Genomic DNA, 13168 nt, shown 5'->3' with positions numbered 1-13168 from the left:
AATGAACATCCCCTCCCACCCTGGAGAGGCACCTTATATCTAGGGTCAAATCTCCATATAGTGTTTTCCCCTCCCTGGGCAAATCCCTAGATCTTCCCTTGTTAAACATTGGTGAGTGCTGGAGTAGGGGGATTGGAGAGGGGAGTGGAGATTTCCACAGAAACTCCCCAGATAGTAGACCAAACGTCTGGAGCAGTCTTGTGAGAACAATAGATACTAATTAGCCTTCCCCCTCACCACTATCTTGCAACCTGATCCCTACCCATACCCACCTGGCTTCACTTTAAGGACAATTAATAACAAACTTACTGCCACATCAACAATTTACAATAAACAATATACATCTTTACAATGAGCTACAATGTCCCCTTATCCACAAGTAGACATTGCAGTTGTACTCTGTTGAGCTGGGGAACAAAAGCAAGAGCTATAAAAAGTACATGCTATAATCCACATTTTGTGAGAAACGAGGGACAGGCTGGTTAGGGTGTTATCAAACTCATTTCGTCACACAGTATATCTAACCTATCATCTCTGTGGATCAGTCCTTTGGCTTTGATATTGACTACAATTACTGGTGTTCAGTGTTCAAGACGTTTGATTTTGACCCAGACCATGATTCCTGATTGACTGTGTATCAGACTCCTTTGAACTAGATCGCAATAGGGCATATGTAGTATCTGTTACTTATTGCATGTTGCCAGTGCACACTATATGATGGACTATGATGCTGATTTTATTCTGAGGGTGCTATCAGAAAATCAAGTAAAGTTTACCATTGTCACTGGGACTTAGGCTTGTACACACTACAGGTTTTTCAGCCGCTATTGGGTCAATCTAACGATAATCAATTCGGGCCATTATTGTATTAGTGTATATACTTGAACGATGAACAACTGTGGTTCCAAAGTACCGATAATCATTTAATTTAGTTGTTCAACAGAACTATAAATCTCGTTCCAACCGCTTACGGTCCTGCAGTGTGTATGCAGTCACGACTGTCTGCCTCTGTCACTGTGTCTATATTGTTAAATGTAGAGAGTGCAGTAGGTGGAATAATTCATCCGTTCATTTTGAGACTGAATATTTCATTTCAGAGTCACAGTAGCTAACGAAATTTATAATTGTGGAAAAGTTTATTTCACTTGCACTTAATCAGTGTGGCAGGAATGACCGTCTACACTGCTCTTTGACCAGATGAAGAGCACAGATCTGAAGTTAAATCATGTATAGTGTGTACACAGTAATCGGCAGACTGATTGCAACTTCAATCATTTGCAAAATTATCATTAGTCATAACAAATTGAAGTTTTTGTAGTGTGTACCCAGCCTTAGAGAAATACAGTATTGAGTCAACATTCAATGTTCTATGCCCACCAGGCACTGGGGTCCATCCTCTAAGTGACTATCAGGAAGTGAAGTCATCTTATAACACTGCTTCACTGGTACCAATATAATAAGACCACATAACATTTTGCTAAGACAACAAAAAAAAAAAGTTGATAAAACATATTAAGATATTGAAATAAAATCTACTCAAACTTACTCACCAGTTTTTAATTTTAAAAAATATACATATCTTAAATAAGTAATGTGACTGGATCACTTATAAGTAACATAGTATAAATGTATTTGAAGGAAATAGTACAGGGCGCTTATTTATAGAATTGCCAATGCATTTATTTTTTATATTGTGTATATTTTTATATAGGAAATCTTTATTTCTGAGACCAGGGGAGAACCTTTAACCTGTTTCAACCTTGCTAGAGGAAATGCATTATTTCTGATGTATATATCTGGTACAATAAGTCTTTGTTTAGAAAGTCTTTTGTATATCTTAGTGTAAGGAAATGCCTTGTTTAGGATTTGCAACTTTTCTTGGGAAATTCTTTTCTTTGGAGGAAATGTGTATTCTGCAACTGTTGGAAGAAAGCACCCATGCTAATCTCATGTTGATTAGACCTTTTGATGTGCGTGTCCAATACCCCTTAAGGGAAAGGAAGGGGTAGACTTGCTGTCAGATGTGCACTGTGTCCAAGATAAGATGCAGGAAGTCACAGCAAGATTTTAGGATATCACAGAAAAGTGTAAATATTGTTACCTTTGCATGGCATGTAAATAAATGTTTGGGTAAACAGGTTGCATCCTGATTCTAAAAATAGCCTGTGAGGCTGTGTTTAAAACTGTATAAAAAGAGCCCTTATAAACTGAAATGTATCATTCTGATGTTCCATCTGACCTGACCACTGATACCATTAATCAGTGGAACTGTCCTTGTCAGGACACTTGAGTGAGATAAACATCACTCTCTGCTTCAAGACTCTGCTTGACAACTTCTTCAATATTGCTGTAATCCTGTGACCTACAGATTAGACCCTAAATCTAATCAGTCTTTCCACTGTTTCTGAGGTTTGGACCCAGCTCTCCAGTACCACTGCTCTGCCGCTACCCAGCAGCTCTGGCCTGTGTGATAAGCCAGGGGGATCCATCTACAGCACCCTGATCCATAGTAAGCTGTCAGGGGTACCAAGTGTACCAGCACGGGAGTAAACTAGCAGCGACAGTTAGCCAGAAGGAAAGTGGTTCTGGATGCCATAAAGGAGTCCAGTGGTGGCAGGAGGGGCGTATTCGGAATAACGAAAGGGGGCGGTGGAAGTAAGCCCAGCCGGTTCCCAGCAACAACAGACAGGGTGGCATAGGCGGTCCATACTGTCACAAGTAATCCATAGGAAAATCAACTTCTAGTAATCCAATAGGAAATGTGTTTGGTTTTTTTATTTGAATGCTATTGAGATCCTCTTGTAATCAACAGGAATTATTTTTAATTTATAATACATTGCTAGAACAACTTAATTTGTAATAAAAATGGAATTCTTCTTCAGCAATCTAAAGGAAATTACAATTGGTTGGTCCCATTCCAGCCTTACGTAGAGACAATAAATTAGATACGGCCTAATGAAGTATATAGTGCAGCTCTTACTCATCCCAGTGTCTTTTCTTGTGTCTAGTTGAGGTTAGAGAGCACAGTTAGTAGTTTGTTATTTTCTGTGCACAGAGGCATACCTGCTTTAAATGTCAACTTGATGCACAGCTGGTGGTGCAAACCTAGGAGGGCTGACTTTGTGGCTACCCCAGCAGACCACTAATGGATACATTCAGTAGCAAACTCAGTACAGTGAAAAAGGCATTTTTATTTCACATTTGAAATGGTGTGATGTGCCGGCACAGGTGCTTTGTGCATTCGTGTGGTTATAGGATGCCACTATGGAGGAGGAGGCAGAGATGACCATGGAACAGCTAGTGTATGCATTCCTTGTTCCATTGGAAGCAACTCTGGCAACCACAAATGGAACACAGGAGCAACAGGACATTGGCAACAAGATGGAGCCAAAGTCGAACCCTAAACGGTCGAAGAGCACCCACATTTGCTAAGCATTTATGCATTTGCTGCTTTATATTGTAATTTCTGCCTCAACAAATAAATATTTTAAAAAAAGAAAAAAATAGTTTTTTCCTGTGCACCAGGTAGTAAAGGAATTAATTAAAAAAAAATAGGATCAAGTAGAAACGTCTCAGACTAACCAGAAAATATTAAAATGCATGTTTGTTTTCTGTGATGAAGACACATAGAAATGGAGTTAATTTCCAAAAGTGGATGCATCAAAAGCCAATTGATCAACCAGGACCACTATTTACTCAGAAGATGGTGCTCCTTTAAGAGATCCTATGGCTAGCAAGATAAAAAGTTGCTTTAAAAAGCTTTATATTTCTTCTCAAACTAACTTGAAATCAGGGGAAGATGTGATTAGCACACTCAAAGACTATGGTGAGACTCTTCATATAAGTATCCAGGAAAATATTCGTAGACAACATTTTTGAAATGCACTGAAGTTATGCAGAGAAGAAAATAATTCCTTTACAAGCCATCGTTGTATATGATTACCTTTTTAGTCAGAACTATGACATGGCATCAACAGCAGTAACTAGAATAGGCCTATGACTGTGTCCATGGACAGCAGACAATCAATTTAAAATTAGTTTAACGATACTTGCATTTGAAGGCTCTTTGTTCTTTGGTGATAAACTAGATATCATCAAGTTTTCTGGGGGCAAATCAAACCATATACAGCAGGATGAAAAGCTGAAGTATTTCCTTCTCATCTTGCCAACACTTCAAAAGATGCAAGAAATGATAAGCCTGGAAAATAATACACCAGACAAGGTGTACCTGTGCATCCAAACAACCCAATCTGGGATTTAGGCACAAAGAGGGGCGATCAGGACAAAAGATCTCACAATGACTCTTCCCTGCCTCAGTCCCTACTAACACCTGTGGGAAGTAGGATCACAGAGTATGAAGAAGGCTGTACACATTTCTATTCGAGATCAATGGGTTAAGAGTATAGTCAGAAGGTGTTACAAGTTAGTTTCATCATATTTCCAGGGGAATCTGCTTTGTCAGATCCAGTACCCCTTCAGCTTCAGCAGAATTGGAAGCTTTACACACCAGTATGAAAACGCAGCAGGAAAGTTGTGTGATCTCTCTTGTTCCTGCAGCACAGACAGGTAAAGGCTTTTATTTCGAACTAATTCTGGTCAGAAAACTTTTGATGCCTTACTTGCTATTCTAGATTTAAGGGAGAGACAGCCACTTTGTCCATGAAAAACATTTCCGACAAATTTAATTTTAACTGCTGTAAGGGTTTTACTCGCATGTATAGATTAACTGGATGCTTACTTCCATATCCCTGTTACAGTTCATCATCAGAGATTTCTCAGGATCTGTGTCATGGGACAGCATTTCCAGTTCACCAGGTCCTTTGGCCTGGCAAAATGCCCAAGGATATTCACCAAGGTATTAATTATGCTGGTGACAGGATTACGGAAACAGGGGTTCACTGTCTAGCCCAATCCAGACAACATGCTAGTGACAGGGAAGTCAGAGCACATTGTCCGATGCAGGAAAGCTCAAGTGATGGCCTTTCTGCAGGAACATGGCTGAAATAGAAAGAAGGCTAAGAGCCATCTCATGCCATAACAACATAAAATTTCAGGTGGAACAAATAGACACTGTACAAAACAAAGTATCTCTACCAACAAAGGAGAGCTACATCAATACCAGTCCTGTTCTGAATGTCCACACAGATAAGGTAGTACTAAAGACAAACCCAGCTTTCTTACTTAAAGTGGTGTCTATTTTTCATAATAATCAAGTTAACATATTGCCATTCTTTTGTTCACAACTAGCTAATGATAAACAAAGCTACACACATTGGATTTAGTCAGAGAAACATCTTATCTAGAACAGAAGAATTTAGGAACACAAAATAACTCTTTGTGATCCCGATAGGACCTAGGAAACGATGTGCCCCATCCAAATAGACTATCCCAAGATAGATAAGAGAAGTCATAATACAGGCATACAAGAGAAATGGATGGAAGCTGCCAGAAAGCCTACTCTACAACTCTGGCAATTTCTGGAGCACACAGGGCTCAGGAGTCAACAACGGATCCCTGCAATGCATGTGGAAAGTAACCTATTCATACCTTTACCAGACATTCACTATTAGACGCAATGTCGTGCTGATGCACAGTTTATGAGACATATTCTGCACATGACTACATAATAAACGGTCTTTGATTATGCAGCATATATATGGCTGATCTAGTGTTTGTTGCTTGCCGTATTTTTATTGCTTGTGTACATCCCACTGTAATGATTGCCATGGCAGAGGAAAAGAGGCCAATCATACTAATTGTTAATTCCTTGAGAAGTCAAAGGCAGACATATTTTCCCACCCAAATTGTTGGATATGTTTATGCTTATATATTTTAGAAACATATTGGATAGCCACTCAAAGACACAGGGAAGAGAATGAGCTGCACTACATTCTACCCAGGGAGTTTTCCTGTCTCTACCTAAACTAGAAGGCGTCCAACCCACTGTCATAGCTGCCATGAGTATCTCAAGGAAAATTAAATATCAGTAAGCATAATTCGCCTCTTTTACAATATACAATAAAATCCTTGTCCAATCCACAGGAACATCTTCATGCATTCCACAGGAAAACATTTTCGTGCAATCCACTGGAAATACCATAAGCAGATAAACACAAACTGCTCCACTCCATTTGCCCTACAGTAGTAGGACAATGAACTGAAGATCCCGGATTGGCACTATATGACTGACTAGCGATGAGGAGAGTCCTAAAGATGTCCTGCTTTGAGCAAACATTAATTTAGAATAATGGAATCTCTATTGATGTCAGAGAAAACAATTGTAAACAATGCTGTTCATATGCCAATGGCAAATCCATTTCAATGGGCTTGCTATATTTAGTGCACAACAATTGTAATGAATTGGCCCTTGGAAAAAATGGGCCATTGACATGAATGGGAAAATATATCTTAGTGGGTATGTACACAATGCACTCCAATAGAGATAAACAGACTCTTCCAGTGTTGGTGACATGCTTGAACACATTGAAATGGAGCAAACGGCATCCAAAATGTTGTGCAGCAACAAAACCACACACAGATGAAATTATTATGTGGTATGTACACATACAAGCCAAATGCACATTTTAAATGTCAGTCAATCCCAGGATGCAGCAGATAACATGAACAGAAATGATTCCCCTGTGACAGTACATGTGTGCTGGGTACTACAGTGCACTTACCAAGGTGGGTAGATATGGATGATGTCATTTGGAACCAATTTCAGTTGTGCTGCAGTTTGACGAGTGAACAGAGCTTTAAGATTTTCAACATCTTTATGAAGACATGCAGAAAAGTTTTCATCTTTCTGTACTTCTGTCAGCTGCTGACAGAGTGCAACCTGCATTGAGCACTCTGCATGAATCTCAATTATCTTTAACATCAGTGTCCCTGATTTATCGCCTAGAAAAAACAATGAAGGTATTGAAAACTTTCAAAAATCTCAAGCTATAGTCTAGATAAATAAAAAATTGTTAAGCACAGAGTCTACCTGACCAGGGGAACACAGGTAAGTGAGCTTTTCTTGTTTACTTTCTCTCACTTAATCTTAGCGGAACTTTGGCTTGGACAAACCACTGTTGGTCAAAGCGTAATTTAGTTTTGGTAGAGATTAAGTGAGATAAAGTAAACAAGAAAAGCTCACTTACCTGTGTTCTCCTGGTCAGGTAGACTACTCCACAAATTGCAGCTCACCTAACAGTCTTAACAAACACATGTTGTTTCACAGTCACTTATGCTAACAAATGTGTTATAATTAAGCCTGCTAGTAGAAGTATATCTGAAATTTCAAGTTTTACAGCAGTGAGGTCCACTATGGAGAAATCCAGAAACTAGTTTGCACCTTCGGATGTAAACCTGGTTTGTCTAGCTGTATGTGGATGACAGTAGCAGTTTCTGAGCTACAATTTCAATGAGTGTGACTGAGATGCACACTACTTGTTTTTTATTTTTAATGGCAAAACATTATTAACTACAAATAAAATAAACATTAAATATAGAAAACAAATTGAGCCAAGAAGAATAGTATGTTGTTGTTATCATCAATTAAGCCCTATGTAAACAAACTAATACCATGAGAAAATCTTTATTTATATTTGATGTGCAGCCGGTACAAGATACAGCTGTCTTTTAGAAATTAGCTTGTATTATAGGTTTAGCAGAGATGCAGTGATTTGAATGGAGAATGGTGGGGTGGACGTGTGTCACATATGCTCCTCAATCATGTCTTAGTGTCCTGTGGAGGAGAGGGCAAACCACGGCACTTCACTACACAAGGGATAAAGGGCTGAGAGTTTGGGGTGCCTCTGTGACAAGAGTAGGAAAAGGAAGGGCTTTTATTACAAAAGGTGGGAAAGTTGGCCAGCATCATGTATGATCTAGGACCAGGAAAGAGGTCTGTACGGCAGGGCCAGGAGTCTCAACAAAATGCCAAACATACATTATGTTGTGCATGGCATGCTGAATATTGTACATTTGGCATGTAATCAAAACTCACACGTGTGGTGAATGCTCATGGCATACATGCAGCCCAGAGCCCCCGGATCATTTTAAACCATCACTGATGTCACATAGTATGATCATGCCATCACCTCTATCAGTAAAAAGACAGATGTTCCTCCGCTGGGACCCTCACAATTACCTTGATACTAGTGTTACTAGTGTTAGATAGCTACCACCACCAGAGAGTTGAACATTTCAAGCACAGATGATCTATAATATAAAAGCCTAGTGGTGTGTGTTAGTCTGTGTGTGTGTGTGTGGGGGAAAAAAACAAGCTGCAGCATCACCTGCTGGGCGGAGTTATACACTGACATACTAAATTCTTAGTGTGTGTGGAAATTAAAAAAAACTCAGAAAGGGCTGAAATTTGGTATACTAAGATGTTTTTCATTTGTTAATTTAATTTGTTAATTGTTAAAAGTGTTTATAAAGATTTAAAAAAAAATAATATTTCTTGAAGGAGAAGTGACAGTTGGGAGTGGTTGGTGGTTGCCGGGGGTGACAGTGGGGAGTGGTTGGTGGTTGCCGGGGGGTGACAGAGCGAGAGGAGTGTGATACTCAGGACCACTGAGAGAGATCCCTGTGTCTGGATAGACATCTGGATAGATGTGGCGATAAAGATGAAGGATGAAGGATGAGGTGATGGAGAAAATGATGAGGTGGTGACATGTGGACAAAACCACGTTAAAAAAGGGCGCTTGCGTCGGGAAGTAACGCTCTTCCCCTGAGGAGGCCTGGGCTAGGCCCAAATGCATGACAAGAACCTTTTTAACACCTTAAGTAGCTTGATTTGACTAGAATGCACGAGTATCATGCACGGGTTAACTTGTCGTGTAATAATTATAAATGAAGACAGTTCTATTGAAAAAATGTAAAATGACTATTTAAGTGCAGACAGAATATAATTGGACAAGTGCTGCAATCAGATGCGACCAGCACTTGAATATTGGACAAATTTTGAATAGCTGATATGGTCTCTATTATGCGATGGCGCTGTACACAAGGGGGACACCACTTCCTAGGCACTCTGCAGTGGTCGTATCAAGGTAACAGTTTACAAGTGGCAGAACCCACCACCATACTATTTAGGAAAGGGCATGCTTGGAATATAGAGTTCTATTTTAAGGCTAAAGGGCATAGGTGTATGAGAATGGTAGGGCATATTTATACAGTTTAAACTGGACATATGATAAATTGATAATTTATTTCAAATACAGTATTAATCTGAATCTGTATCTGCATGACATATTTAAATAAATATGTTAAATAACGTGACAATCTCACAATACATTCTGGCTGATTAACACTCCAATTCAGAATACACACAGTAATATATAAATCTTACCTAAAGGTATTTTGCAATCAGATTCACACTGATGCCTCCAAAAAGTAATGGCAGATCTCTCTCTATTCTGCAGCCGATTCAGCCTTTCGGCCAGTCCTCCCCTACAGAGATTTCAAGAATGTGCCACATGGCCAAGAATTAGTATTACGTTTTGCCAAAGGACAAAATAAAGGACACAGCTGGGACCATTTACTTTCTATTCGCATCAAAGAAACATCAGAAAAATTACCTTCTGCAGAAATAGTCAGACACTTAAGCACAGTTAAGAACTTCTTTAGACCTAATAAAATGTGCAATTTGCTTATAAAGTAAATATATCACTTAAATGCCAACTGGACTTCTCTTAATGTTAAACTTCATGGAATTCTGTTTATTTATTTTTGTCTGAACACTTAATCCTCCCAAAAAAAGGAAATGGAATGATCTTTATAAAAGGTGTATTTAATATACTGTACCATTCTGTTTACTTGATTAAATGAATATTAATACAAGTGAGATAGAGTTAATAGTGCTGATAACGGATGCTCGGATGCACGCCCGTTTGCATAAAATTATACTGCACATGACCACAAAAAAGCCATAAGCATGTAAATATTGTATCTAGCACCTGCTTGCAACTAGAGGCCATCTAATACAAGCGGAGTCCAGAAATGGCGTGCTCACATAATTGCGAACAGATCAAGTCATGTCTGAGAGTGGGTGCAAATACACACTAATGATGACCATCACCAGATCTAGCTAGCGGCTTCTGATTGGCTGATTGAAAATTCCCCATTGAAGTGAATTGGAGCTTTCTTCATTGTTTGTGCATATATTATATGATTTTGTGGGCAAATTTTAAAATTAAAGTTTTTGCTACTTCTCATTTGTACACAATGAGGAATAATATATATCTGATGTATTACAGCAGGTTACTTACTTAAATCAAATCGAATAATGGATTCATGTAAGTATATGATGCGTACACCAACCCATATGAGAATAATTACGCTATTTTTACATGCATCTTTTCAGAGCTTAATTTTTGTACTCTTATGTGGGCACCTCAGCATTAGCCTCCACGGGCCTAAGTCATTAAGGAGAGCAAACCAAAAAAGGAGTACGTTTTGTCCTGGACAAACCATGTTACTATCCAAGGGATTTCAACTAGTAAATTATTTTGCACATAAGTTAAATACTGGCTTTTTATTCATGTAGCACACAAATACTTGATAGCTTTAGTGTTACACTGAAATTTAAAGTTGATCTAGAACAAGTCCTACCCCAATTATAAATCTGTCCCCACATTTTATATTTACCTTCCTCTCCAATGCAACATGGTTTTTGCCTAGGTGAAAAGTTACTTCTTTTTCATGCTTTGCTTTCCTTAATGATTCAGGCCCTATATATCTGTAGACTAAGTTATATTCTTATAAATATATCATTACCTCAGAATTAAAAGAGAACATTTACATAACAGGAATTAACATATAACAGTAATGACACCAATACATTTCTGATGTTATGTCTGAGGCTATGTTGGGCAACAGGTAACAGGGTAAACTCTTCTCATTAGTCCACTTCCTAGCGAATGGCTCTGATGAGCTTAACTACCTACGTAACTCTACCTACACCACATCTCCAGCAGTAAAACCTGCTCCAGCTCCAAGCAGCCAAGTCCCTTGTATGTGCCAATACCTTCCTTCATCACTTCCATTTTGGCTATGTCAAGGTCCACACAAAATATACAACTTTAACCCAAAATGTAATTATAAAAACATAAAATGCACTTATTTGTGAGGGTAAAGACAATAAATATAGGTTTGGGGTGTAAACACCTATGTAGAATTGTAATTTTAGGACTTTCTCATGACACTACTGTGGTTGGGTAGTTGTGCTGGTTACAGAAGTAATGAGGTCAACACACGTGTATTTGCAATAACTCAAAACCGATTAGCAATTTGTATACTAGCCTCGACCACTGATCGCTTTACTTATTAAGAGTAAAAGGATAAGAACACAACTTTATTGTTTATAACATCACTTAAAATTCAGTTCATGTGAAAAACAAATAAAAAGCTACATTTGCCAATTTAATTTGTAAAACAGCAAAAGCGCAGTCCAAATGCTGTTGCGTTGTCACACCATTTATTCTTGCACAAATACAGCTTATTGGGAAATGCATGGATTGGCATCTACAGAGGAGTAAAAACAATTTCACCTCTGTTGGGTGAATCAAGTTTTCGACCAATCTAATAAAAACACTGAAACACACACAAGTGATATTATAAAGACAGTTCCTATGTCCCCTTACTCTCTTAACTAATTTCAGTCATAAATTAAGCTAACTCAAGTAGGTGGCACATTTTATGTTTATACAGTTTTCTTAATTTGAATGCTCAAGTGGACCTGTGACCCTGCAAAAATAGGCGTAGTCTCCTTATACATAGCGAGTTCCATGAAGTGGGCGTGTATCTACAAGTGCGGGGTGAACAAAGAGGCGCCTCTGTGCTGATAAAGTGTGGGCCATAAATCTAATAAGAATTGCCTGGTCCTGATAGTGAGGCTACCTCCCCACACTTCTGACACTAGAAGAGTTAAAAGCTCTCACTGTCTCAATGACACTGTTTCAATAAAGTCCTGTCTTATGTTGAAAGTGGTCAATGGCACTTGTCCAGTATTTAGTGTAATATATATAAAATAATCTCTTTAGTAGAATAATTGTCTATTCAGTAACCATCTGTGGACATATATTGTAGAAGGAAGAAGGATCCTTTGGGTGTGCACAGTTCTTTGCTACCAACAGCAATTTATTTCCATTGTGGGGTGTGTGTTTATTCACTTCAGTGCTTATAAGGTGAAGCAAGGTAAAACACAAGAGTCTTACAATCCGCCATATGCAGACAATTAACTCCAGATTTTCCCACATGTGAGGTGGAAAAATATCTTCCCCAATAACTCTTAACTCATGGCACAAGGATTATTTGAATTTGTTTCAAGTTAAACCTATTTACAGTAAATATTGCAGGTCCACATGACACAGACATGCCTGATAATGTATTATGCCCAAAATGTCCAATTCAAATGAAAGACAGTATTTGGTTAATCAATGCATTTTCTATTTTAAAGATCCTGGGTATTTTATTATATTATAAAATTAGGGGTAAAAATAGAGCTTGCACAATAAGTGAAATGTATGATTATGCATTCATTTATAACTTGTGTCTAAATTAATAAGAACATGTTATTTACAGATTAGCTTGTGAAAATACACAAGCAAGATTGTTTACCAAAACAAACGAAAACTGGCACTAGCTGCATGCATTGTGGTCTGACCCTCCTGGGTATCATGCGTTTTGTGATACACGGATTCCCTTATAATAATGTAAAATAGCTGATATTTTAGGCCGGCTAACTTTATTTTGGGGAGATATATAGTTTAGGATCTCACTAAATATGATAACCAGACTCTGATGTGTGTCCATATTCTAAACAGAATAAACCGCAACACTGGTTGTGTATAGACTCTGTCCTGGTGCCACAAGTCAGATGTCTAACTCGTAAGCATAAAAAGAGCCATTTAGAATGGCGCATGTGTAGTATACTAATCTATATCTCAGTGTGCTCTCAGAACAAGACATATTTTCCCCTTGCGAATCTCTATGCATAGAGGGTTGGAATGGGAGGGTGGAGGGCTTAATTGGCGGGCATAGACATAGTACAGTAAGGGCATGTTAATGCTGCTTATGTGCTATGCTGAGGGAGAACTAGACGCAGGTACACCTCTAGGAGACATATCTGTTGCAGCTGCTTTCCACGTGGTGTAAGATTTGAGGAAACCAAAAT

At 38.5% G+C, this 13168-nt stretch overlaps 1 protein-coding gene across 1 annotated transcript in view; it reads right to left on the bottom strand.

Annotated features, from left to right (window-relative positions):
- The window catches only part of SPIDR (scaffold protein involved in DNA repair), a 305726-nt gene that overhangs the window by 210695 nt on the left and 81863 nt on the right, over positions 1 to 13168 (bottom strand). The window contains exons 7-8 of the mRNA XM_075213492.1: positions 9344 to 9444; positions 6681 to 6900 (exon numbers count right to left, since the gene is read on the bottom strand). Of these exons, the coding sequence (XP_075069593.1) occupies positions 6681 to 6900; positions 9344 to 9444 (321 nt within the window). The remainder of the gene's footprint in view (positions 1 to 6680; positions 6901 to 9343; positions 9445 to 13168) is intronic.

This window comes from Mixophyes fleayi, chromosome 5 (assembly GCF_038048845.1).
Source record: "Mixophyes fleayi isolate aMixFle1 chromosome 5, aMixFle1.hap1, whole genome shotgun sequence".
NCBI classification, from domain to species: domain Eukaryota; kingdom Metazoa; phylum Chordata; class Amphibia; order Anura; family Limnodynastidae; genus Mixophyes; species Mixophyes fleayi.
Note: the sequence above shows the minus strand (reverse complement) of the source record. Positions and strands in the feature narration are given on the sequence as shown.